The 22,857-nt window shown below is 34.6% G+C and overlaps 2 protein-coding genes across 3 annotated transcripts in view; one reads left to right on the top strand and one right to left on the bottom strand.

Annotated features, from left to right (window-relative positions):
- Positions 1–175: 175 nt before the first annotated feature.
- Nup154 (nuclear pore complex protein Nup154) lies at positions 176–6,554 on the top strand. 2 transcript variants are annotated; one of them, XM_065355381.1, is made up of 26 exons: positions 176–538; positions 613–741; positions 821–917; positions 985–1,148; positions 1,223–1,374; positions 1,445–1,704; positions 1,781–2,022; positions 2,093–2,337; positions 2,411–2,581; positions 2,654–2,768; positions 2,829–3,022; positions 3,104–3,210; positions 3,282–3,483; positions 3,594–3,688; positions 3,762–3,858; positions 3,949–4,026; positions 4,107–4,300; positions 4,367–4,508; positions 4,588–4,850; positions 4,917–5,064; positions 5,135–5,227; positions 5,299–5,425; positions 5,503–5,613; positions 5,687–5,807; positions 5,878–5,997; positions 6,066–6,554. In XM_065355381.1, exons 1-26 carry the CDS (start codon positions 337–339, stop codon positions 6,199–6,201), a joined length of 4,005 nt encoding a protein of 1,334 aa, XP_065211453.1. In that variant the 5' UTR covers positions 176–336; the 3' UTR covers positions 6,202–6,554. The 2 variants fall into 2 exon arrangements, with proteins under 2 accessions (XP_065211453.1, XP_065211452.1); XM_065355380.1 differs by having other exon boundaries at positions 2,823–3,022.
- Positions 6,555–6,740: 186 nt separating this feature from the next.
- The window catches only part of LOC135839385 (uncharacterized), a 28,340-nt gene continuing 12,223 nt past the window's right edge, over positions 6,741–22,857 (bottom strand). Inside the window, exons 2-3 of the mRNA XM_065355384.1 lie at positions 8,907–8,995; positions 6,741–8,830 (exon numbers count right to left, since the gene is read on the bottom strand). Of these exons, the coding sequence (XP_065211456.1) occupies positions 8,126–8,830; positions 8,907–8,995 (794 nt within the window). The 3' untranslated portion in view covers positions 6,741–8,125. The remainder of the gene's footprint in view (positions 8,831–8,906; positions 8,996–22,857) is intronic.

The following is a 22,857-nucleotide window of genomic DNA, read 5'->3' as shown; positions in this document are numbered from 1 at the left end:
AAAAAAATAAAACAAAAACAATAAAAATATTCGACCAATCAAATATCGCCAAATAATCAACGTCGATAAGAATCAGCCAATCAGAACGCATGAATTTTGTCATCTCCAATTTGATGCTGCCGTAAACATCACGCTAAGAAAGCCAAAAAAGTTATTCGAGCGCACGAATCTTCAAAAATTTTTGAATTCAGTCGTTTGCGTTCTTTATGTTTCTGATTTTGTACGTTTAATTAATTTAATATGATTTAAAATGAGTTTAATTTAGTTATAAAGACTTATCGGAGTATCGCTGGTGTTATTTCTCACCCTCATTCGTCAAACGTAGTTGATTATCGTATGAAAATGGTGGTGCCAACATACAGAGACGGTTACAGCCACCGGCCGGTATACACCAACGAAATGGATAGTTCTGTAAATGCGGTTGATTCGAAGCAAAAATTTTCCGAAGACATGGAACAGGCGGTTAAAAATATCGAACAGTTTATTACCGTAGACAATAGTTTTCCCGAATTGGCGGATCGATTGAAAATTCGACCAGGTACAACACGCTATCAAGCTGTGTTTGAGACCGAGGAGTGTTCGCGTATTCTAATCTTATTCATTTGTCAACAGGTACAGCTTCTAAAAGCGGTTTATATGAACAAGAATATCCAGGTAGTACTGGTCCTTTCGCGTACGTAACTCAATTGAAATCGATCAGCAAAGTACCTATTCCGAATGAAATCATGGAACATTTTTCTCGTATCCTTTTGCTTAAAAACACACGGTGAACGATTTTTTATTTTTAAGTGGTACGTTTTCCTTAATATATTCTATTCAGGTATACATTGTCATTCGATGATGGGCACTTTCGCTGAAATCCGTCGTGCTTGGTTGGTCGTAGATAGTGATCTATTTTTATGGGATTTCGAATATGGGTGAGTGGGTTTCAGCTCTAGATCACGATGAAAGTGAACCTGTTGTTAACTGTTTGTTATTTTACAGCTCCGATGTTGCGTATTTTGACGGAGTTTCAGAGATTATTATTTCAGTCGGATTAGTCAAACCGAAACCGGGTGTTTTTCAAGATTTTGTCCACTATTTATTGATTTTAACTACGCCGTCGAATATCGTAGTCTTAGGAGTCACTTTCAGCAAACCAAATGATAGTAAGAGTAACGAAATTTCACCAGCGTATTTCTAATCACATTTTTTTCATCTCTTGTATTTTTTTCCCCGTTAGGTTTCACTGCTTCTGAAGAAATGCACATTACCCAAGAAGTTGTTTACACTTTGCCAACTGACGGTGTTGTTTTTTCCACTATCGTTGGTACAACCAATGGAAGAATTTTCATGGGAGCTAAGGATGGTTGCTTGTATGAATTTCTCTATCAAGTAAGACGCGGTTTTGTTTTTCATCGTGTGGTATTTCATTTCACTGAACTGTTGTGTGTGAATCTTGCAGAAAGAAATCAGTTGGTGGGGTAAACGCTGCAGAAAAGTGAATCATTCCAGTAGCACGTTATCTGTGCTGATACCATCATTTTTGAACGTTTTCAACGAAATTGACGCATTGGTTCAGATCTCCGTTGACGATAGTCGTCACGTTTTGTATACTTTGTCTGCCAAAGGCTCCATCGAAATGTACGATTTGGGTGAAAATGGTCAATCCATGTCGAAAATCGCATCCTATAATCATAATACTATTTTAAATTACGTCGTTAGGTAAGCTCGAGAATTCGTGTTATTATTGTTTCATGTACTTCGGGTCTAAACATGTTTTTTTTTGTTCGAATTGTAGAATAATGGAAGAAAGCTGTTTATTCGGTCCTGTAATTAGTATCAGTGCTATCGAAGTTTACGATTCTGTGCATATCGCTCTAGTAGCTGTTATGGAGTCTGGTACTCGAATTTATTTCTCATGTACAGGCGGTCATAGGCCGGCATCTTTGCATATAGCTCACGTTAGGATGCCACCTGGGTATACAGGAAGTACTCCAGCTCAAAGACCGACTAAAGTTAGGACCGCTTTGTGTAGCAGAGGTTTGTTTTCAAATTTATGGTTCCATTTTTAAACGAATATTTTATTTAATGCGTTATTTTGTGTATTCAGGCACTTGTTTGTTAATCAACTCGAACGAAGGATGTCAGGATAAATTATGGTGTTTGAGCTCCGATTTAACTCCATTCAGTCCTCTTCTCAGCGAAACGTTATCAATTGCTGCGTTAGATGGACCAGTTTGGTCTTTGGAAAGGTGTAATTATAACGCATTACTTACCTCGACCATCCCCGAACCACCTGTATTAGTGACTCAGCATTACGAATTGGCTACAAAATACGCTTGTTTAACCGATAAAGTTCGTATTTCATTAAAATTTAATATTATTATACTCGATACGGATCGTATGACTAAAAAACGTTTATTTTTAGGGATCAGAAATATTCCAAAAACTCAGACCCGTCGACGTAGTCAGAGAAATACTCGAAGAAGGTCACGATCCAGGTAGCGAAGCTGTACGTTGCTTTTTCCAGACTCTAAGCGAAGATGAAATCTGCGCCACTTTATTATTACTCGCATGCCAGAAAACTGGCAACGAACAAGTAAGCATTCTGTCGATTTTCCCACTCCAAACGACTTCATTTCCTAATCAGATTTGTTTGATTTTGATATAGATATCGGATATAGCCACTAGAGGATTCTTCTTATACGGCGGAGAACCTAAAATCGTCAATGCTGCTGTTCAGATTTCATCTCCATCGTCACCTTTCCACCAAACCCTACCTGCAGGTAAATAACGGTGTAAATGAGAACACAGGTTATTAGATTTTGAAACTGATTTAGTTTCAGGTTTTAATCCGAGCTCTGTTTCGACGCCAATTGGTCAACGAGGCAGTACATCTCCGGTCACAATTGATCATCAACCTACGATGCAGTTTTCTCACAAACACAACGGATTGTATTTGTATTTATGTAGAACTATGAGACCTGTATGGTACGCTAGGGTTATACATAGTTTGAAATGCGATAATAAAATACAATGGGTAAGAAAAAAAAAATACAGGAATTGATATTTACGTTGAATGGTATACGTAATTGATTTTGAATGTTTTTTTTTGCCATAGATAATACCTTCGATATTGATCGATCGAGCTGTGCTCGTTTGCAGTCATTTATTGGCATTGGCTTCGTTTCTCGATATTAATCCAAATGTTACCGCTGTACCAGCATTGTGAGTATATCAGATCCTCCTGCTTAACGTGTATTTGAAGCAGCCTTAAAATATTGTATGGTTTATTTTAGACCTGTAATGCCAAGGGGAATGGCTAACGATAGTATTATGGGTACGCCGAATAACCGAAGGTTGTTACAAGAGCTCTATGTACAAGAAAAGAAATCTTTGCTCGCTTTGAAGTCGTTTGTCAGTCGTGCCAGCGAAGTGCTAAATTTATGGAAAATGTTGTTCGATCATCAGTTTAATTTGGTGGCTGCTACATTATCTCCGGTGAGTTGACTTGAGATTTAAATGCGAAAAATGATGAAATATAGTAAAAATCTTATTAAATGTGATTTAAACGGTCATTTTCCTAAAAAAATTATTTTGTATTATTGCAGGAAGAGCTGACCTATTTATCCAGTGTCACTTTTGGCGATCTTATCCTATCTGGATCCGAAATGTGCAACACTTTGATCAGTAAATTGTTAAATTTGTAAGTTGATACGACTAAAATGACCTTTGAAAAAGTGATGCAATGAATCATCGTGAATTTTTTCATTTTTTAGATATTTAGACGATAATTCATCGGTTGATGCCATCAGTACGAAACTTAGAGATGTATGCCCAACACTTTTCTTGATTGAAGATGCAGCATGTGCGAAGGTAAATGTTGTAACCTGCTGAAAAGAGAATTTCATTTCGGTTCAACTCTCCAGAAAATTGACATTGACCTCTTATTGTGAAAATTTTCAGGCCATTGAAATGATCATGTTTTCTCGAGCTAAAGCAGATTTGGATGAGAAACAAAAACTTCTAGAAGACTCCTTAAAGGTATTATTGAATAGTTTCTTAGTTAATGAAATATTTAAAGAATCGCATATTAATTGGACTCTGATGAAACTTGTTAACAGATGCTCAAAGAAGTCGCTCCGAAAATTAATCTATCAGCCATTTGCTCTCAATACCAAGATGTCGGTTTCTTTGTCGGTATTTACGAATTGTGTCAATTGACAGCGAAAAAACTAGATCCCAAGGATTTAGCTCTGCATTATTATCGTAACGGAGGACTTGCTTTTACTCCCGAACAAATAGCCTACACTCAAAGGTATTTTGATATTTTTTATCCTTCGATAAATTCATATGAAACGCTAAATAATGCGATAATTTACAGAATGAGTTGCTATAAAGAACTGACCTCTGCTTTGGAGTATCTTTATCATAAGCAATCTGCTGGCAGAGGTGATAATACAACACCGCCGATTATTTCATCCTTCTCTAATGCTTCAGCTGTGATCCAACAAGATCAAATGAGAGTAAGAAAAATACTTTTTAAATGAACTAAATCAAAAAACACTCGAATCTGATTTTTGGTTACCTTTTGGCTTTTATCAGTTCCAGGAATTCCTTGATTTATGTCTTTCGAGTAAAGATGAACTACTGCACTGTGCAATCTACGAATGGATGATGAATAAAAAACTGCACGGTGAATTGGTCTCATTCGGACATCCATCTTTGGAATTTTTCTTGCAGCAGTCCCATACTTCGCAGCAATTCGCCTCGCACGATGTTAAAGAAATATTATGGATGTTTTTTGAAAAACAAGGCAATCATAACGCAGCTGCTAATATTTTGTTCAATTTGGCCAAAGAAACAAAGTAAGAAGAATTTTGCTGCGATGATTTTATTTTTCGACGTTGTGTAATTTTTCTCGTCGTTTTTAGCGATAATATCACTTTGGAGCAGAGAATTCATTATTTGAGCCATTCGTTGGTTTGTATGAAGTCGAATAAATCCGGAGCTGCACCTCTGATCGGAGTTCTATTCCAAGAAGTCGAAGATAATTTACAAGTCGCTCAAATACAGCTCAAAGTAATAATTTTTTATTCGACGAATTCCATTCGATTTCTCGCTTCGTGAAACTAATTCATCTTGTTGGCAGATTCAAAAAATATTATCGAATTCAGTAACTAGAAAACCTGGCGCTGATGCTGCTGTTCGTACATTGAACTCGAAACTATTCAATCTTACCGAAGTGAGTGTTCATGTTTCAAAAACATGTTTCGATATGCTTTTACGGTATTTAAAAATTCATATTTTTTACAGCTTTACGAAAACTACGCTGATCCTTTCGATTTATGGGAATGTAAATTGGAAATCATCGATTGCTCGAATACTCCAGCTCAGAATAACGATGTTGTGCACGAAATTTGGGAAAACATCATCGCCGAAGGTACAATATATTTTTCTTTGTTGGAAAATTTGACCCAGTTGAATGATTAACACTAACAATTTGAAACTGATTTACAGAAATTCAAAAATGTGTATCATCCAATCCTAACGATAAGATGGCCTCGGTTACGAGAAAAATCAAATCAATTTTGTTATCAGTCAGACAACAGTCTCCTGTATTTACCATAGGTTTGTTAATGTGCTTCACTTTTATACTGATTTGAAAGCCGACTACGTACTAATTTCGTTGATTTCATTTTAGAATTTCTCATTTTCCACTTGGAACTCGTAAGTTGCCGATTGGGAGCTAGTAAAAATCACGTTCACGCTGTCATGAACGAATTAGGTATTCCTATTCAGAAAATAACCGACGTTTACGAAGAGTAAGTTTCAAAATCTAGAATATTTTGAATTTCGAATCTTGACGATATTAAAACAAATCACAATTCGCAGATTGTACGTTGTAAATAGTTCGCGTTGGGAAGAGAATGGAGACGAGTACCATATCATCGCAGCCATTGGCAGTTTCGCCGACAGCGTTGTTCGTAGTACGAATATTACTCAAACTCAAAAGTAAGCGAAGAAATTTTTATGTCATTTTACAATCTACTGAAATACTAATCCCCCAACTCAAATTACAGGAAACAAACGGCGCTCAAATTAAACGATTTGATAACCCATTGCTTAAACATGCTGTACAGTCGACAAACCAACAGCAGACTAGCTGAGCTCATCAGATGGCTGAAAGTAGTACAAGATAAACTGAATAGAATTTAAAGCAACGTTTCATTCGTCGCTGTGAATTATCGTGTGCATTTTTAAAAAAAATTTTGTACCAACTAGATTAAGTGATGTGTATTTGGAAGTTTTTTTTTCTGCAAATGTGTGTAATTTTCTTTCAATTTTTTTGTGTAATATTTTTTTATTCGTATGTTTTATTTTACCTATTTTTTTTCTATTCATCAGTTTTTTTTACGTATCCGTTTGGTTAATTGCTCGAATGATAAAAGTTGCTCCGTCGAGGTGGTATTTATTTTTATAAGACTGATGATTCTTTGAGAAGAATTTGTTGTGTAATTTTAACATTATGTTGTAAATCAACTGATTAAAGGCTGAAGATGGAAATTAAACCATTGTATTTTTCTTCTCACGAGCTCGTTAAGATACTGATTTCGATCTGTAATGGTTGAATTACGTAGGTACGTACCTGCGCGTTGAATTCGCAGCTGAATTTAACGTTTTAACTGATTACAAGAGCTCGTTTAATTCATTGTTGTATGAGAATTGCAATTAAATCGTGGTTTTTGAATCAAACAAACGAGAAAAATTCGAACTTTATTTACAAGATGATATACGAGTAGGAGTAGTTTGAACATTGTTATCTACATTACGTTAAAAGATTAACGCCAAAATCTAGAATTTTTATCAATATAAAATACATAATGTACAAGATTTATGAGTAAAGGGTATGTTTCAAGTTCTAACTGTGAAATTTTTAGAATTTAAAACGTATTATTTTTGGACGAAATGGAATTTAAAATCGGATTACAGCACCCAAAAGTTCTATGCAAATTTCGCACCTCACCGCGAAAATGGGTTCGGCAATTATTTTTTTTAATCGAAATTTGGAGAATCAGTTCTATCATTTTTAGGAACCAAATGGAGTTCAGCAAAATTTCTTTTAAAAAAGGGGGGTGGAAAAAAATATCATTTTTCGAGACTTTGAGTAATTCTAAAAAAATTATGAAATTATAAATGATAATCCAAACTTTTATTTAAAAAAAATTAAAATTAAAACTTTGAGGGAGTATTGAATTTCTTCAGAATTTGAAATGGCAACACTGATAAAATGCTGAGCCGTTGTTTTTGAAATTTGAATTTTCCGGTGGTGTTATTTTCCTTGTGTTTTGGAAATTTTCGTGTTTTTCTATTCAAAATTTTCCTCTTGATCATCAAGAAAATATCCCTTGCATATTATTAACATGTTTAGTGAGAATATTCCAATTATTTTAACATAAAACTAGTTTATATTATGAATAGTTTCAGTTGAAAGTTCCATGCATACGAAGATGGATATAGGTACAGACATCAGATCAGATAACTTGGATTTGAACCATTTATTCTCGCGAAAGATTAATCACCAGATGATTCATGTCCTTTTGTCATCTATTCAATGAAGCATCATCATTCTTCATGGAATATTCATCAATGGACAATGGGTGAGTATTGAAAATTGATCAACTAAGTAGACTGATTTGAAATTACCTTATAATGTGTAATGTTTTCAGGTTAGGAACGAACCTTCATCAGTCAGTTTTACCTATCTTACAAAAATGTTTTGCAAATACTATTTCAGTCTTTGAAGATTAATGTAGAATGATTCAAAATTTTCGTAGGTAAGTTGGTAATCTATTTTCAAATTACAATTTCACGAATACTATTTAGCATACTTATATACCTACGATTGGAACATGGAATCTGCACAATAAGATTTTCGATCAAATCAGGTACCATTGATTATGATTTATATGTACAAAACAGGTACCGTAAATTAGAAATGAAGACATATAAAGATCACCGAAAGAAAATTAAATAAGCAAATGCACGCACCGGCAACGATGAGAACGTTCCACCGATGAACAAAAATTTGGCACAGTTTTCAATTACAATAGACAACACGATATAGGTAGGATAAATACGATCAACTTAAAGCTATCAGAGGTTCTGGAACTTCCTTGACAGTCGAATACAATTTGGATTTGGTGGATTTCTCCTTATCATTATTTTGTCTCTGATAAGCGTTTAGTTTCCTTTTAAACTTGGACTGTTTACTGGATTCTTTGGCCGTTAACGGATCGTCAGCAGAATCTAGCATTTCTAATTGTTCGATGATATTCTTAGGTCGTTTAACAGCCGGTTGCTTGGATTCCTCAACGGTGGCGTTTTTATTCACGTAAACAACGTAGTATTCGGAGAACGATTTACTAGGAGCTGTGATATCGGCGAAATCTCTAAAATGAGCGAAAAAGTCGCCTCCGTTTCGGAAAGCCGGTGGTGGATTTTTTCTCCTGTGGTGTGGACTGCTGCCTATGTAAGCGTAAGGTTCGCTGTCGGAGGCGAAATCACCGTCTTCTCGTTCTTCTGCGTAATACGTGCCTCCTTTTACAACACCGAAATTACCAGATCCTAGGATATTGTCGTTGGTTCCGGTGAAGGGTAAGTCGCGATAAGAAGCTGTTTTAAACGATGGCTTGAATGCGTGATCGGGATAGAGCAATGGTCGACTGTGCCCTAAAGGCGAATTATTATTGAATAAGGGTGCGAAAGACTGGAAGAAACTTTGACCATCGGGTGAGTTGTCTGGTCGTACGGATTGACTAGCTTGAGTTGGCCTTCGCGGTCGTCTCTGTAAATAAGAAATTAATTTAATCGGTGTTGTAGCGTGTTTTGATGTTAATGGAGGAGAAAAAAATGGTGCTTACGAATGGTCGACTGCTGGTGAACGATGATGGTGGATCTCTTGGCGGTGGATCTAGAATTACGTCTTCGGTGTCGATGTTTAAATCATCATCTGTAACAGGTGAAAAATATTGGTTTAAAATATTATGCTATAAATATGAAGATAATTTTGTATATTTTACAATAAACTCAACAGTCTTATTAGAAAAATTGCAGAAAATGTAATGTAAGCTACTCTGATTTTCTTAATTTCTCAATAAACTGTTATTATGAGCAGGTATAGGGTATTGATATTCAACTCGAGTTTGATATTGATAATTTTTTTTCTCGTTTCAGTTTCATTTTAGGAAATCCAGTTTAAAAAAAAGACCAGACCGTTTCCAAGATATGTCTGGCGTTCGTCATGGTTTGTCAACTTTGTGCGATATTTTACGTATACGTATTAACATTTTACCTTGGGCCGGTTTGTTATGGCGTAGTTCCTGCACTACTTCTTATAAAATACCGCTAGATATAGCCCGCAACATATGGAATAATCATTCGGAAACGCAATGTTATTCAACTATGTACCTAACGTAAAGGAAAGACTAGCTGAAAATTGCATTGACGGCCGTTAACTCGCGTATACCTACTCGAAGCCGAAGCGTCATCGTACTGATAAAATAAACACAACCGCAGCTATCTTTTTGTGAGTATATAGACGTGATTACACCGAGACTCTGTTGCAATATCCGTTCTATAAGGATGGAAAGGAAACCATAACGAGGTATCCTTTCGTTTACATTTTCAATGACCACGCGTATGACATTGAATTATAGACACTTGATTTAATTCTAAATCGCATCATTGATCGTACCTGCTACACAAGAAGAAGGCAAAACTTCAGGTATGGGACACTTCGGACAAATATTTCCGTTGATCTTACGAAACATTATCTGCTGTGTGCCTGCGCCTTTCGGTAAAATTTTCTTTGTTGGTATTTTAAGGACAAATTATTGAAAGGTTGGTACATTGGTATACACAATGGGTTGTGTTTTTATCTACATAATGTTCTTTACCTACACCTTTTTTTTATCGAATATTTTTCAGTCGAATTATACGAAACGCGCGTTCTATTGATGCTTGTGAAACGGATCGATTATTGAAGTACAACCGACTCTAATCAGCACATTAAATAGGCTAATTTTAACCCATAAACCGTCTCAAGTAGAATTGTAGGTTAGTAATGAGAAATGCTAAATGGTAATTGACCGGCCAACTCAGATATGCCAGAGCCAGAGGAATAACACAAAGAAATACCAGTGGATATATCAGCATAAAGAATTTATACAAATTGCAAGACAGCTCAGCTCGAGTATACTAAGATGAATGGTAAAATATACACGAGCAAGTAGGTACAGCGAAATGAAGGAAATATCGCTCCGGCGCTCCTCATGGATGTAACATAATCCTGTAAAGTAATCCGCCTACTTGAAAGATTTCCCGTAGAGGGGAGTTTTAAAAGTAGGTACTCGAATTACGCGAAAATGAAATTGAAATTTATATAGGTTAGTATGACTTTTTTTCAAAACAACTATGTACTTTTTGATGGTTCATTAACCCGTTTGATTTTTCCAAAACAGCCTTAGCATTATTATTTATCGCTTCTTTGAGATGACAAACCTGCGACCTGCGTTCGATGTAATTGCGAAATTTGCTGAATCCATTCCACTCGATTGATTTTTGTGTAAAGTAGATATAGCTGAATGTGAACAACAGGTTGTATTAAGTCGATGGTTGGTATATTTTTTTATTTATGTAATGAATTAATGTTCTTCGACGATCGCGCTGTACCCATATTACCCAAATAATATGTTGATCATTTGAACTAAATTCGCAGAGTATTTACCGTTCGTTGAATCGAACAATTTGTTAAGGTTGATTGTAACCTGGATATTGCTAAGAGGTTGTCAGCTGAATTCAGATATGCTTTAATGAACATAATAAATCGACGCCAAGTTTATACGATATTATGGTTTGACCTTTCGTCTCGATCACAGTGTGCCAAAAATGATAAGCGCGATAATGAAAATGCATACGCGTTGCTACAATGTAATTATTTTGATTCTTGATTCTGTGATGAAAATTTTATAAAAATGAAGAATTATGACTTGTTTTATTATATGTTTGTTGTAGAGAAAAACAATGAATCATATGCCATTAAAGATGAGAGATTGATTCCGAGGATGGTGAAACAAAAATGTCAAAATTTTATGTAGGTAGGTACGTTTCTTGGAAAAATCAAGTGCTCGCTGTAAGCTCAAAGTGTCGACTTTGAGTACTTATGTAGATAGGTATTTTTTTATCAGCTATTTCATAAGTAGGTAAATAAGTAACAATACCTGTAACATGAATCGAGAGATTGAAGATTTGCAAAAACGTACGCGTAGGTAGTTTAACACGTTGATTTACCTACATTGATAATATTTTTGAAGAAAGAAGTTATCAGAGAACTAGACTAGAAGAATTCTTATAAAGAAATACGTACTTTTACGTGCAAAATTTAAATTCATCCTGAAAAACGATAGAAAATTTCGTATCCATTTAGAATTTGAGAAGATGCGAAGAATTTCAACTCTTCGAGCAGATGAGCAATTTCCAAGTGAGTATTTTAAACATCTGCTCATTTTTCCAACTTACAAGGAACCACTCAAGGTGCCCTTCTGCGATTGAACGTGACTCGGACTACGATTTTTGGAAAGAGCATGGTCTGGAAACCACCATAACCAAAATTTCATCTTCCCAAATTGATTTTGATTTTTCTAAAATGAATAAAAATTACTTGTGAAAATAATATCAACTTTTCCGCACCGAATTTCGCCATTTTCGAGAGTTCTAGAGCTTACATCCCGATTTTCAATTAACCCAGAATTTTCTGTCTGTCAACCCCCCCCCCTCTTCTTGCTCCAAATTTCAGTAATTTTAAGCATTCTGAAGCCTCCAGCTCAATTTTAGATTTTTCGGAATGTTTTGTTCAAAGAAAATATTTAAAAACTTGAACGAATGGCTGTATCTTGTACCCCTCCCCCTCCCCCCATTCATGTTTCTAATGTCTCCAATTTTAACCTTTTCGGAGCCTCTAGCGCGATTTCTGATTTTTCCAGAATTTTTTAATTTCTCCAAGAAACAGTGTAGAAATTAATTACTCAAGTCGTGGCTTATTCTCGACCTTTTCAATGAGTTTATCCATATTTGGACCGATTTCTCAGGGAGCATTTCAAATGTGTTTCTATTCTTGGAGTTGGAGCCTTGAATACAATTTTCGATTTCTCCAAGAGAAAAATAAGGAAATTTTAACGGCCCTGTCAGCAAAAAATTTTAGAAATAAGGAAACTCTAGAACCGAGTTTGTAAAAATTGAATATTTCAGTGTGAAGATTCTTGTGGAACTTTTCAAAAACCTTAAAATTCAAAATTTTGCTGGGAAGAATCCAAATTGAGAACTATCGGTTGATCAACATATTGGAAATACAAAAGTCAATCAAATTTCAACTTTTCATTTCAATTGTGCCGAATTTTAAAACTTTTCCAATGCTTTTGAATTTTCAAAAATCGTAAAAATGAGACTGGACTCCTAAAATTTTGCATGGTAGAGTATTTTTGAGTGCTTTTCAAATTTTTCTTCTGTCTAGATCCAAAAAGCAGTGATTCTTAAATTTTTGTATCTATTTTTCTTTTTTGGACGAAATTTGATTTTACATGATTTTGAATTTTTGAGTAAAATGAGTAAAACTGGATCTTCAGTAAAAAAAAAAAAACGTTTCTGGTGAAGTTTTTTAAAAATTAGATGGCAAACTTTAAACCTAAGGTGTACGTTAGAGTGACTCTTATTTTCAATTTCAACGTTTCATTTTTTTACGCTCTCACCCCTCTGAAGTTGTTGGATTTAATAAGAAAATGATTTTGAATTTTTTGTTGTCCATCGAGTCTAACCCCCCCCCCTCTCCTTCCCTCTCCTCAGGTAAATTCAATTTATCCGGAAATTTGCTATTTCCGCTGCAGAATTCTTTCAGATAATCTCCTTTTCAAAGAAAATCCTTCTTCAGATCCTCAAGCTATTTTGGTCCATTTTTGGGGAGTTATCTAAAGTTGGATAAAGTCAAAAATTGACGCCTGTATAATAAAAATTCGTTAAAAATTTTTTTCTGATTAAAATCTTTTCAAATAACTCCCTTTTAAAAAAATCTCCCTCCGCCTTCCAAAAATATTTTCATTTCTGCTCAACTTCTTTTGAATAGAATAACTCACTTTTCAAGAAGAAAATTTTTATTGGTGCTCCTTGTAATGTTGGTTCCCTTATATAGAGCCTCCATCCTCCCCCCTCCACCCTCCTCCCAATGAAAAAATAATTTAAAAAAATAGGTGAACTACATAAATTAAACATTAGAAAATTTTTTTTGATCTTGTAGATTAAAATTATTTTATTCAGCATCTTTTTCAAAAAAAAAATATTTTTCGTCCTTCCAAGGAGTGTTTGGGAATCGTAAGGGAAAGGGAAAGGGGTCGAGAACAATTTTATTTTGTCGGAAAAATTGACTAATTAGAAGAATTATTCTGATGACCAGAAATGAAAAATTTTCAAAAATTGTAATCTTCGCTTCAGTTTTGGGGAGGAGGGAGGGGGAGGAGTTTCTTCAATTTTGAGGGATTCCACGTAAGAACACCAACATGGTTGGGCATCGAGAAAGGTAGAAAGGTTTTTTTTCTTGAAAAGAGCATTATTTACGAGTAATCTAACGCAGAAGTGGATAATTTTTGCATAAATCGGATTTTTCTCAATTTTTTTTCAAATGGGAGGGGGAGGAGGGTTTCCAGCATGGCTTGAATTTAAGTGAGAAGGCTGAAATTTTCAGTTTTTTCTGTTTAGAAACCAAGAACTTTGGAAATGTGAAAGAAAAAATCTAAAAAAATTCACAAGTAGGTGAACCAATTTCATTCCCTTGCATCAGGTGCCTTTTTTTCATACTAGGTAAGTTAAAATGGATGTGAAAATCACAAAAAAAAACTAAATTCCAAACTTTTAAAATTGGAGAGAATAGAGGAAGGACTCCGATTGACATTTTTCTGACAACTAAAAATGCTTACAAGTTTTCTTATTGTTTGGTACAATAACTTTTGTTTGAAAAATTCTTCAATGAAGATCAATAAGTATGTACAAAGATAGCGATTTCTTTTGGAAACGGAGATGAAACCATGAAAAAAAACAGGCCCTCGCTCATTTTTTACTAAACTTGTCCCAGATCTATATTCCTTCAATTCTGAGCGTTTGAGCTCGTGGAAGTTTCCAGATATGAAATTGTACTTCGAACATCGAGTCGTGCCCAAGTTAAATATTGTTACATAATTCCGTAAACAATTAATTCAGTAGGCTCGTCGTAGTCGTAAATATCATGTCATTTTCAAAAACTTATGTAGGTCTACCATTTCCTTATATTAACATCAACAATATTCGAACAACTCGTCCTCGTTGAAATATTTCCCACATATGGCTCATGGCTGGAAAAATGTATTCTTTTGCAACCAGCAAGATAGTGACTACTTTGCCTCACTCACATACCCCTTTATTTTTTTTCTAATTTTCGCGAGAGTCGAACCGAAACACAAGAAACAGGTTAACGCGCAGATACGCGAACAGCTTTGGCTTTGATGATTACAACGTTACTTTTTTTTGATAAGTAGATTTGTGGCGATGGTGTGAGATCTACTCAGATAGTGACATTAGTCATGAATAATTTATGATTAAAATTCGTTTAATTGTTAAATAACTCGTATTATATATTACGCCGGAGTTGGATGAAACATTCACAATTGTGAATTATTATTATTACTACAAATGTATCATCAACTATTTTGTGTATGGATGGGTTCTTTTAAATGTAATATTCTCTTAGTGTAAGAATACATTAATATGACTAGCGATATGAAAGTTGATTAGTAATTTTCTTAATATTTTCCATCGAGCTATATACAGTATTTGACTTCCGCCTTATGTTTCAGCGCCAATGTGTTTTCTAATTGTGTAAATTTTGCATACGAGAGGATTGCTTCATATACACGAAGATGGTGATGGCGATGGCGATCCATTGAAGGAAATTATCCTACCTACTTAAAATTAATCACCGAACGTGAGTTTCGTTTTCGAATGACCAATATTAGGCGATGCTAGTCGAAGATGGGATGGTTTTGCTCACCTGTAAGTATAGGTACCTACGTATGAACGAGTGTCAAGTACATATAAATCAACTCACGACGACGTGTTTTATGATCCATCGTTCGCATTGTTGGATATTAAGTATGAGGTGCAGAACCTTGTTGGAAAGATTTCGAGCATGTAACATTGACGAGATCTTATAAGAACAAAAGACCCCGGTCAGTACATCTTTATTACCTTTTAAGCCTTGTTGTATGAGCAAGAGCATATACTCGTATTATAGGTACCTTGTGTAGGCTATACTTGCGGTTTAATTTCAGTAGCTTATCTATTTTTTTTTTCTGCGATGTTTTATAAACTGGTTTGTTTTATATTTTAACTCATTCATTCATGTTTTAATAATATTCTTAGCCTTATATGAAAATGAAATCTGGCTCGTGGATGAGAAAAGCTCTGCTTTATATGACTTGCGTAATGCCAGTGAAAGAAGTGTAGCTGAATTCGAATTGCTATCTGGTCTGCAAATCATCAACCTCGATGGTGATGATTTATGAATGCATCTTGTTAGTGTCTAGTTAGGTATTTATGTTTACGTCTTAAGTAGAGATTTTATATTGAATAGGTACCTACTCAATTAATACCCTATTGTGCAGAACTGATTTTTTTAGAGCCAGATTAAGCAAGAATGGGTTCCAAAAGATGCCGATGATCCGATCAAATTTAAAATACGAAGAATCTGCATATCCTGACTTTATAGAAGCTCTACGTCGGACTGAAATATTTCGTTGAATGTTCGAAACTCGTCGAAAATGTAAGTTGATGTGGCATGGAAGTGTTTTAAAGTTGTCAGTTTTTCTCTCTGGTTGGATAATTGAGGCGGAATCTCACTTTTTCAATCTCACTTTTTCTCCGATTTCGATCAAATTTTCTCATGAAATAATTAATTAATCACCATCATTTCCGTCTGAACCCTTTAAGAAGGGAAAGGGGGTTGAGGGGAAGGAGTCTTGTAATTTTTAGGAATATAAGGAATTTTTTGCGAATCTGTTTAGGGGGTTTAAAAGAGAGTAGATTGAAAGTTGAAGATCGATAATTGAAATTGAAAAACTCATGAGTTGAACTTTTACTGCAAAAGCTCAACTTTTTAACTACAAAAGCTCAAGACATAAGACTACGGTTTCAAATTTTGAAAAAATTGCAGTCTGGACAATTTTTTATCTGTTTAGCAATCCAATAAAATAATTTTAAAAAGGTAGGTAATCTTAACATTTCTGAGGGCAAGAAGGTCCAAATTTCTGAGTCCAAATATTTAGGTACCTACATATTTTTTTGATTGATTCTCTCCAACTTTTCCCCTTCTCTCCATCAATGTTTCAAACATGGACGAACAACAAAAAAAATCAAAATGACGTGTGCTGGGATTTATTTAGCCTATTTTTTTGCATACAAACCTTCAGTGCCCCCTGCCTCTCTTCCAGTTATGAAAAAGGGCCCGAAAAATTACAAAAATGTAGTTTTACACAAGTAGATTTTCTCCAATTCGAGGACTTGAAATTTGAAAATCTGTTCATTTTTCAGACACATTCAATCATTACCCTTCTAGCTTCAAAATTTCAAAAAAAGTGACGAAAATTTGAAAATGGTTACTTAAACAAGTTGATTTGTTTTAATTTTGAAAATTTGTCAAAAGTTCAAGTTTCCAAATCGACAAAATTTTTACACACTTCGAATCGTGATCAACTTTTATTTTTCTTGGTTTTTTTTGAACTTTATAAAAAAAATTTATTTCAAGTTTTTCACTCAAAACCTGAAATGTTCGAAGTTGAACTTCCATTGTGAAAGCTCAACTTTTCATAATGAATACTAAAATTCAAGGATATCATTTAAAAATTTGATAAAATTACTGCATTTGTACACTTTTATATCCTCCTTTCAACGAAATAATTTTCAAATTGGGATCTGGACACGTTTTGAAAAAAGAGGAGGAAGTTGGAACGCAGGTCCACAATTTTGATCGAAATTTAAAAAAAAAAAAAAAAAAATGAAGTGAAATATCGATTTTTAGGTACTGATTTGAAGGTGCTAAATTTAAATATTTACTTATTTTTACGATTCAATCGCCTTAACCTCTTCCCCCTCCCCAACAATGCTCCAAAACACGTTTGAAATTTTGAAAAATCTAAAGCCCCATAATATGTTACGTAGATAGTGCATATTTTTGCATATTTCAAGAATAAACGCATATTTTACGTATTTTTAGAGGCGTGACGAAGTGATGTATTGTGGGGGAAGGGAGAGGGAGGGGGCTGAAGCTCAAATTTTCTCAACTTTTTACCGCATATTCTCCCCCCCCCCTTCATCAGCATTTTCCAGCCAATTGGCCAGGTGTGGTGCTAAAAAATTTTCAAAGGATAGTTGGAAACAAAAAATATGTTAAGTAAATAATTTTAAATTTTCAAAATCAAACATGATTATATTTTATTCGAAAAATTTGAATTTTTGCAATTTCTAGAGTTGATTTTTCTATTCTTGAAAATGTTTGAAAAATTGCGCAGCAGAATTTGCTCGAGCAACAACACTGTTGAAAATTGATTATTTGAAATGCAAAATAACATCATTATGGATGCAAAAAGTTGATTTTCATATCTTCAACATTTTCAAATTTCGACAATAGTTCGAGGAAATTATAATATTTGGCAAAAGCTTTTGAAAATTAATGATTCTTTAGAAGTAAAACAATATTATTTTTGATGTGAGAATACTCTCGAACTTTTGTTAGAGAACTGAAAAGAAAAATGATCTGGCCAGAGCGAAAGTTTTTGAAAATTTATAATTCAAGAAGTAAAATCCCATGATTAGAGATGTGCAGTCTGAAAATTGAAAAGTACTTTTCTTTCAGTGAAAAGTTGAAAAGAAAAGTTTGTACTTTTCATTTCACTTTTCAATTTTTACTAAAAAAAAAAAAAAAACGAGTGATCAATCAATTTACTCATCAGAGAACACTGGCCTCATTGATGAAGTCAAATATCTAGTTTGACTCTCTCCACTCCTCCACCTTCGCCTCAACCGAAAAAACTAACGTCAATCGATGGGCTCAAAAACGTGTATCACACAGTATTATGGTCACAATTTAGATGTTTACCCCTTCTAAAGGTCCATTTCCCCAGAACGACCACTTTCAGGTAGGGGGGTGAAAGTGGTGTCAATCGTTTGTGCTTCGTTTGTGTTCTTTTGTGCACTTCTTCTTTTTTTTGTGCTCCCTCCCATGCCCCTCAATTTTTAAAAAAACATTTTGGTCGAAATGGTCGACCTAGGGAAATGAAAATCGATGAAATCGACCACTTTGCATTAGGAGGGTGAAAGTGAGGTCAATCGTTTGTGCTTCGTTTGTGCTCTTTTGTGCACGTACTCTTCTTTTTTGTGCTCCCCCCTGCCCTCAATTTTTGAAAAATCGTAGTGGTCGGCCTGGGGAAATGAAAATCGACCAATTTGCGTTAGGGGGGTGAAAATCGTGTCAATCGTTTGTGCTTCGTTTGTGCTCTTTTGTGCACGTACTCTTTTTTTTTGTGCTCCCTCCCTTCCATCTTTTTTTGAAAAATCATTTTGGTCAGCCTGTGTAAATGAAAATGGACCACGTTGTGTTAGAGGGGTAAAAATCGTGTCAATCGTTTGTGCTTCGTTTGTGCTTTTTTATGCACGTACCTACTCTTTTTTTTGTTCCCCCTCCCCTCAATTTTTGAAAAACCGTCTTGGATCGATTACAGGGTGTTAGTCCAGTAAAATTTGCATCGAATAGGGAAAATCGAGGTGGCAAGCTGATTTTTGGTCTATTGGTCTATTTCGATGTCCTAAAAATGAATCCGAGGAGTCCCCTACTGTCCCGGGTGAGCTTTCCCCCAAATTGTGGATCTTAGCCCCCCAAAATCGATTTTTGACCAAAATCTCAAAAAATATGGACTCTAGCGCAAAAATGGTTGGAACAAAATATGTTGTTCTACGTCAAATTTTCTATCAGATGAGCCATGGCACTTCGAACATAAGGCGGTTTGGAGTAGCGCCATAACGTTGATGTTTAATAATGATCGTAATATTTTTTGTAGATCCCAAGCCCTCCAAAAATTTTTTCCAACCCATCTTCTGTAATATTGGTCCAGTTTGAAAAATTCTGCAATTGTCATGTCCTAGTTCATGTACATTTAATTTTAAATCAAAGTACAGCTTAACATCAGCCTCTCCCTCCACCCGCTCACATTTTTACCTTCTGTTCTGTACAATTGAAGCCCATATGAACGTAATATAATAGCCCAAAAAAATCGGTTAAAAAAATGGGGCCATTGGGAAACTCTCAGAGATAAGCGAATTTTGGTACATTGTCCTATTTTTATACCAAGAACACTAATTCTAGGGTGCCCCACCTGTCCCGGATGAGCTTTCCCCATATTGGGGAATTCAGCCTCGGAAATAAGGCTTTGCAGTCAACCAAATATGTGAATTTTTCATTTTTGAATATCTACGACTTACGAGTCATGATAGATAATTATGAAATACAATGTTCCTTAAATCATTTTTGACCTCACTCAGGTGTAGTAAAATAAATGATGACATCAAATTATTCAGAGTTGAAAATACCCCTCCTCACCCACCACACAAATGTTGCAGTTACCGAACGAGTGACTTCAATTACAAATAATGAATACAAAAAAATGTATGTGGGAGGGGGGAGGTGCTGATGTTAAGCCAGGGATGAGGCCCCGAACGATTTTTTTTCAGGTTTCGAATCCCGGGGCTTGGGCTTTCAATCAAAAATTTATTAGGTCTTGGGCTTAGATTTGGGCCCAGGAAACTTTGGGTTTAGGTTTCAGGGCTCAGTGTCCAGGGCTTGAATGAAGTGTTCAGGGCTTTCCGGGGCTTTTTGGGGCTTGAAATTGCAATTTTAGTGAAGAATAAAGTAAAATCTTATTTGATTTTCTGTTGAAAAAAAAATAACATTTTAAGGGCAGATTCCGATAGCTTTTTTCAAAATTATTTGAATGGAACTGCTTTTTTAAAATCAGAATTGATTTTTTTTGTAGTTTTTAATTACTGTCCAAATTTTTTATATTTTCAAGTGTCATTTTTCAAATAACAATGAACTACCTACAGAATATATACCTACCTATACCTACTGTACCAAAATACCAAAAACCCCTTAAAATATTAAACTTTTTGCTGAAGTTCTGAATTATTTTTTCTTGAAAATGATCTTTTTTGACTATTGAGATGCACTGAACGGTAATTAAATTACAATAGAAATTTACAAAATTCACACAAGCCCTGAAAAGCCCTGATCACAGTTTGGGTTTCGGGGCTCACGTTCTGGGCTTAGGAATATAAATAATGTACCAAAAACCCCTTGAAAGTTGGAATATTAAACTTCTTGCGGAAGTTGTAAACTTTTTTTTTTTTGAAAATCATCATTTTTGACTTTTGAGATGCACAGAACGGTAATTACAATAGAAATTTACAAAATTTACAAGCCCCAAAAAGCCCTAACTCCGATCAGATTTGTAATCTATTACTGTCAAAAACATGCATGTTCCGAGATTTTGGTCAATTCTTTTCAAAAATTTTTTTGAAAATGCAATTTGATATTTTTCACCACATTTTTTTCAAAACTGAAAAACCCAAAAATGTTAGAGAATCTGGAAAAGGCTCAAAACTACCACTATTTGATTAAGTAGGGGAAAAAAATCTGATTTTGTTTTTTTGTGTGTTTAGACAGGCAAAAAATACATCAATTTGAAGCTCTTACAGAGAGCTTTAAAATGAGACAACACGATTTCTTTTCTGAAAAGTGCACATCTCTACTCATGATTTTTGGTAGGCCTAATTCTTTGATTTTTCCAACTTGAACAAATTCTCTCCAACTATTCCCAAGTTTCTCAAGTTTTTCTATTTCACCCAATTTGTTCCAAAAATTCATAACTTTTCGCCAAAATTTTTCTGTCTGTGGATGAGACAAACCCCACTCCACACCTCCCTGTCTGGCACGCCTCTGCATATTTTAGCATTTTTGTCGAATACCTATTTAAGCATAGGTATTTTGGTCATTTTACTCGTTTTTGGCCATATTTTCATCGTTTCTCTTTTTTCTGAAACTTCTTCAAATTTTTCTCAAAAATTCAACTTTTTTATTTTATTTTCCCAACAAATAGTACTTTTTATTTCTTGAATCACCTGCAAATTTTCAAAAGCTTTTGCCCTCGCTTCGCTCAAGCTAAAAAAAATTGACTTCTCATTCCAAAAAATATATTATTTTACTTCGTGAGAATTTGTTCAAAAGCTTTTGCTCGCGTTTTGAAATATTATGTTGAAATTTCCATAAAACTAATTTTGAAATTTGAAACTGTTGCAACCACGAAAATCAACTTTTCGCTGAGAATACTTTACCCAATTTGTGTTTTCTAACTTTTTGAAAGAAAAATTGACTTGAAAGATTCTAAAAATATATGATCAAATCGATAGAAAAAAATTCAAATTCGTAGTAGGTAAGTCCCCTCTTCCTCATCAAAAAATATAATATTCAGATTCAGATTAAAAACTTGACGTTTTTTTGACATCAAAATTGAAACTATGAATACTCCCAAGAGAGGGTTTCATTTCAACATCCATATTGTACTTATTTTAAAAATTTTTGGGCTCAAATCTCTTCGTGTGGTGCTCAGTTTTGGTTTTGAGAAAAAAAGGTCTGAAAACCTGGATTTTTGACACTTATAATATTGTATTTTTTTCGAAATTTTAGACTTCACCTTTTCTATTTTTTGAATCGTTTTTAATAAAAAAAAAAATTTATGTAGTATGAGCATGCAATAAAATTGTATATAATTATGTAGATAAATTAAAATACTAAACACATTCTCATTCCAGATATATGAAGAAGCACTTCGCAAATGTTTATATTCAACACTCTTACAACAAACTCGGAATCGGAGCATTTATCTTCATTGACCAAACCAAGCTTACGATACGAATAACAGAGGTCATCACCTGAGAAGCGATACCTACTTCAAAACCACATGAAATCTTGGGGGAAAAAATCAACGAAAAGGATAATTTTTCAATATTGTCATCTGCTGTCAATCACTGTGTAAAGATTAAAGACAACGCGCAGATGTAGGTCTACATTTGTAACGTTAACGTCTCAATCGTAAAACGACAATTTATCATTGCACTTTCACGTTTTCATTACCCACTTTTAAAATGACGATGTGGTAAAACCTTACGCACGGTTTATTTGACTTCCGATATTTGCCTCTAACTATGTGTGTGTATTCGTCGAATGTACCTCTGCCTATATCCTGGCATCCCGCATTTGCATTTCGCTTCTAAAAACTTCGCCAGTTCACTAAACTATACCTTACCTATACTGGCGGCATACTCATATACTCGTATAGCGAACTATTACACAAAGCTTTCATTTATAATCGTGAAATTTTTAAACGATGCTCTTTATAGACAATTAATACGTGTTAAATAATTTCATAGAAAGTAACTGACCGTATCATAAACAACATATTTGACTGATCAGCCAAGCCACTCACACCCTGTTTTTTTTTTTTATTCATTATTTCGTACTTAACGTTATAATTCTGGACGCGACGGCGGCGGCGTGGTGCGTAATGACCTAATAGTAGAATACGTTACCAGTGACCTTGGCAATCGTGACTTATCGACGTCATTTTAAATGATTACTTTCACTTCTTATATGTTACCTTTCTCTGAGACTGGTATTCTGTTTTCGATACA

The sequence above is a fragment of the Planococcus citri genome, chromosome 3 (assembly GCF_950023065.1).
Source record: "Planococcus citri chromosome 3, ihPlaCitr1.1, whole genome shotgun sequence".
Classification (NCBI taxonomy): Eukaryota; Metazoa; Arthropoda; class Insecta; order Hemiptera; family Pseudococcidae; genus Planococcus; species Planococcus citri.
The sequence above is the reverse complement of the archived record's forward strand: the minus strand, read 5'-3'. Positions and strand labels throughout refer to the sequence as shown.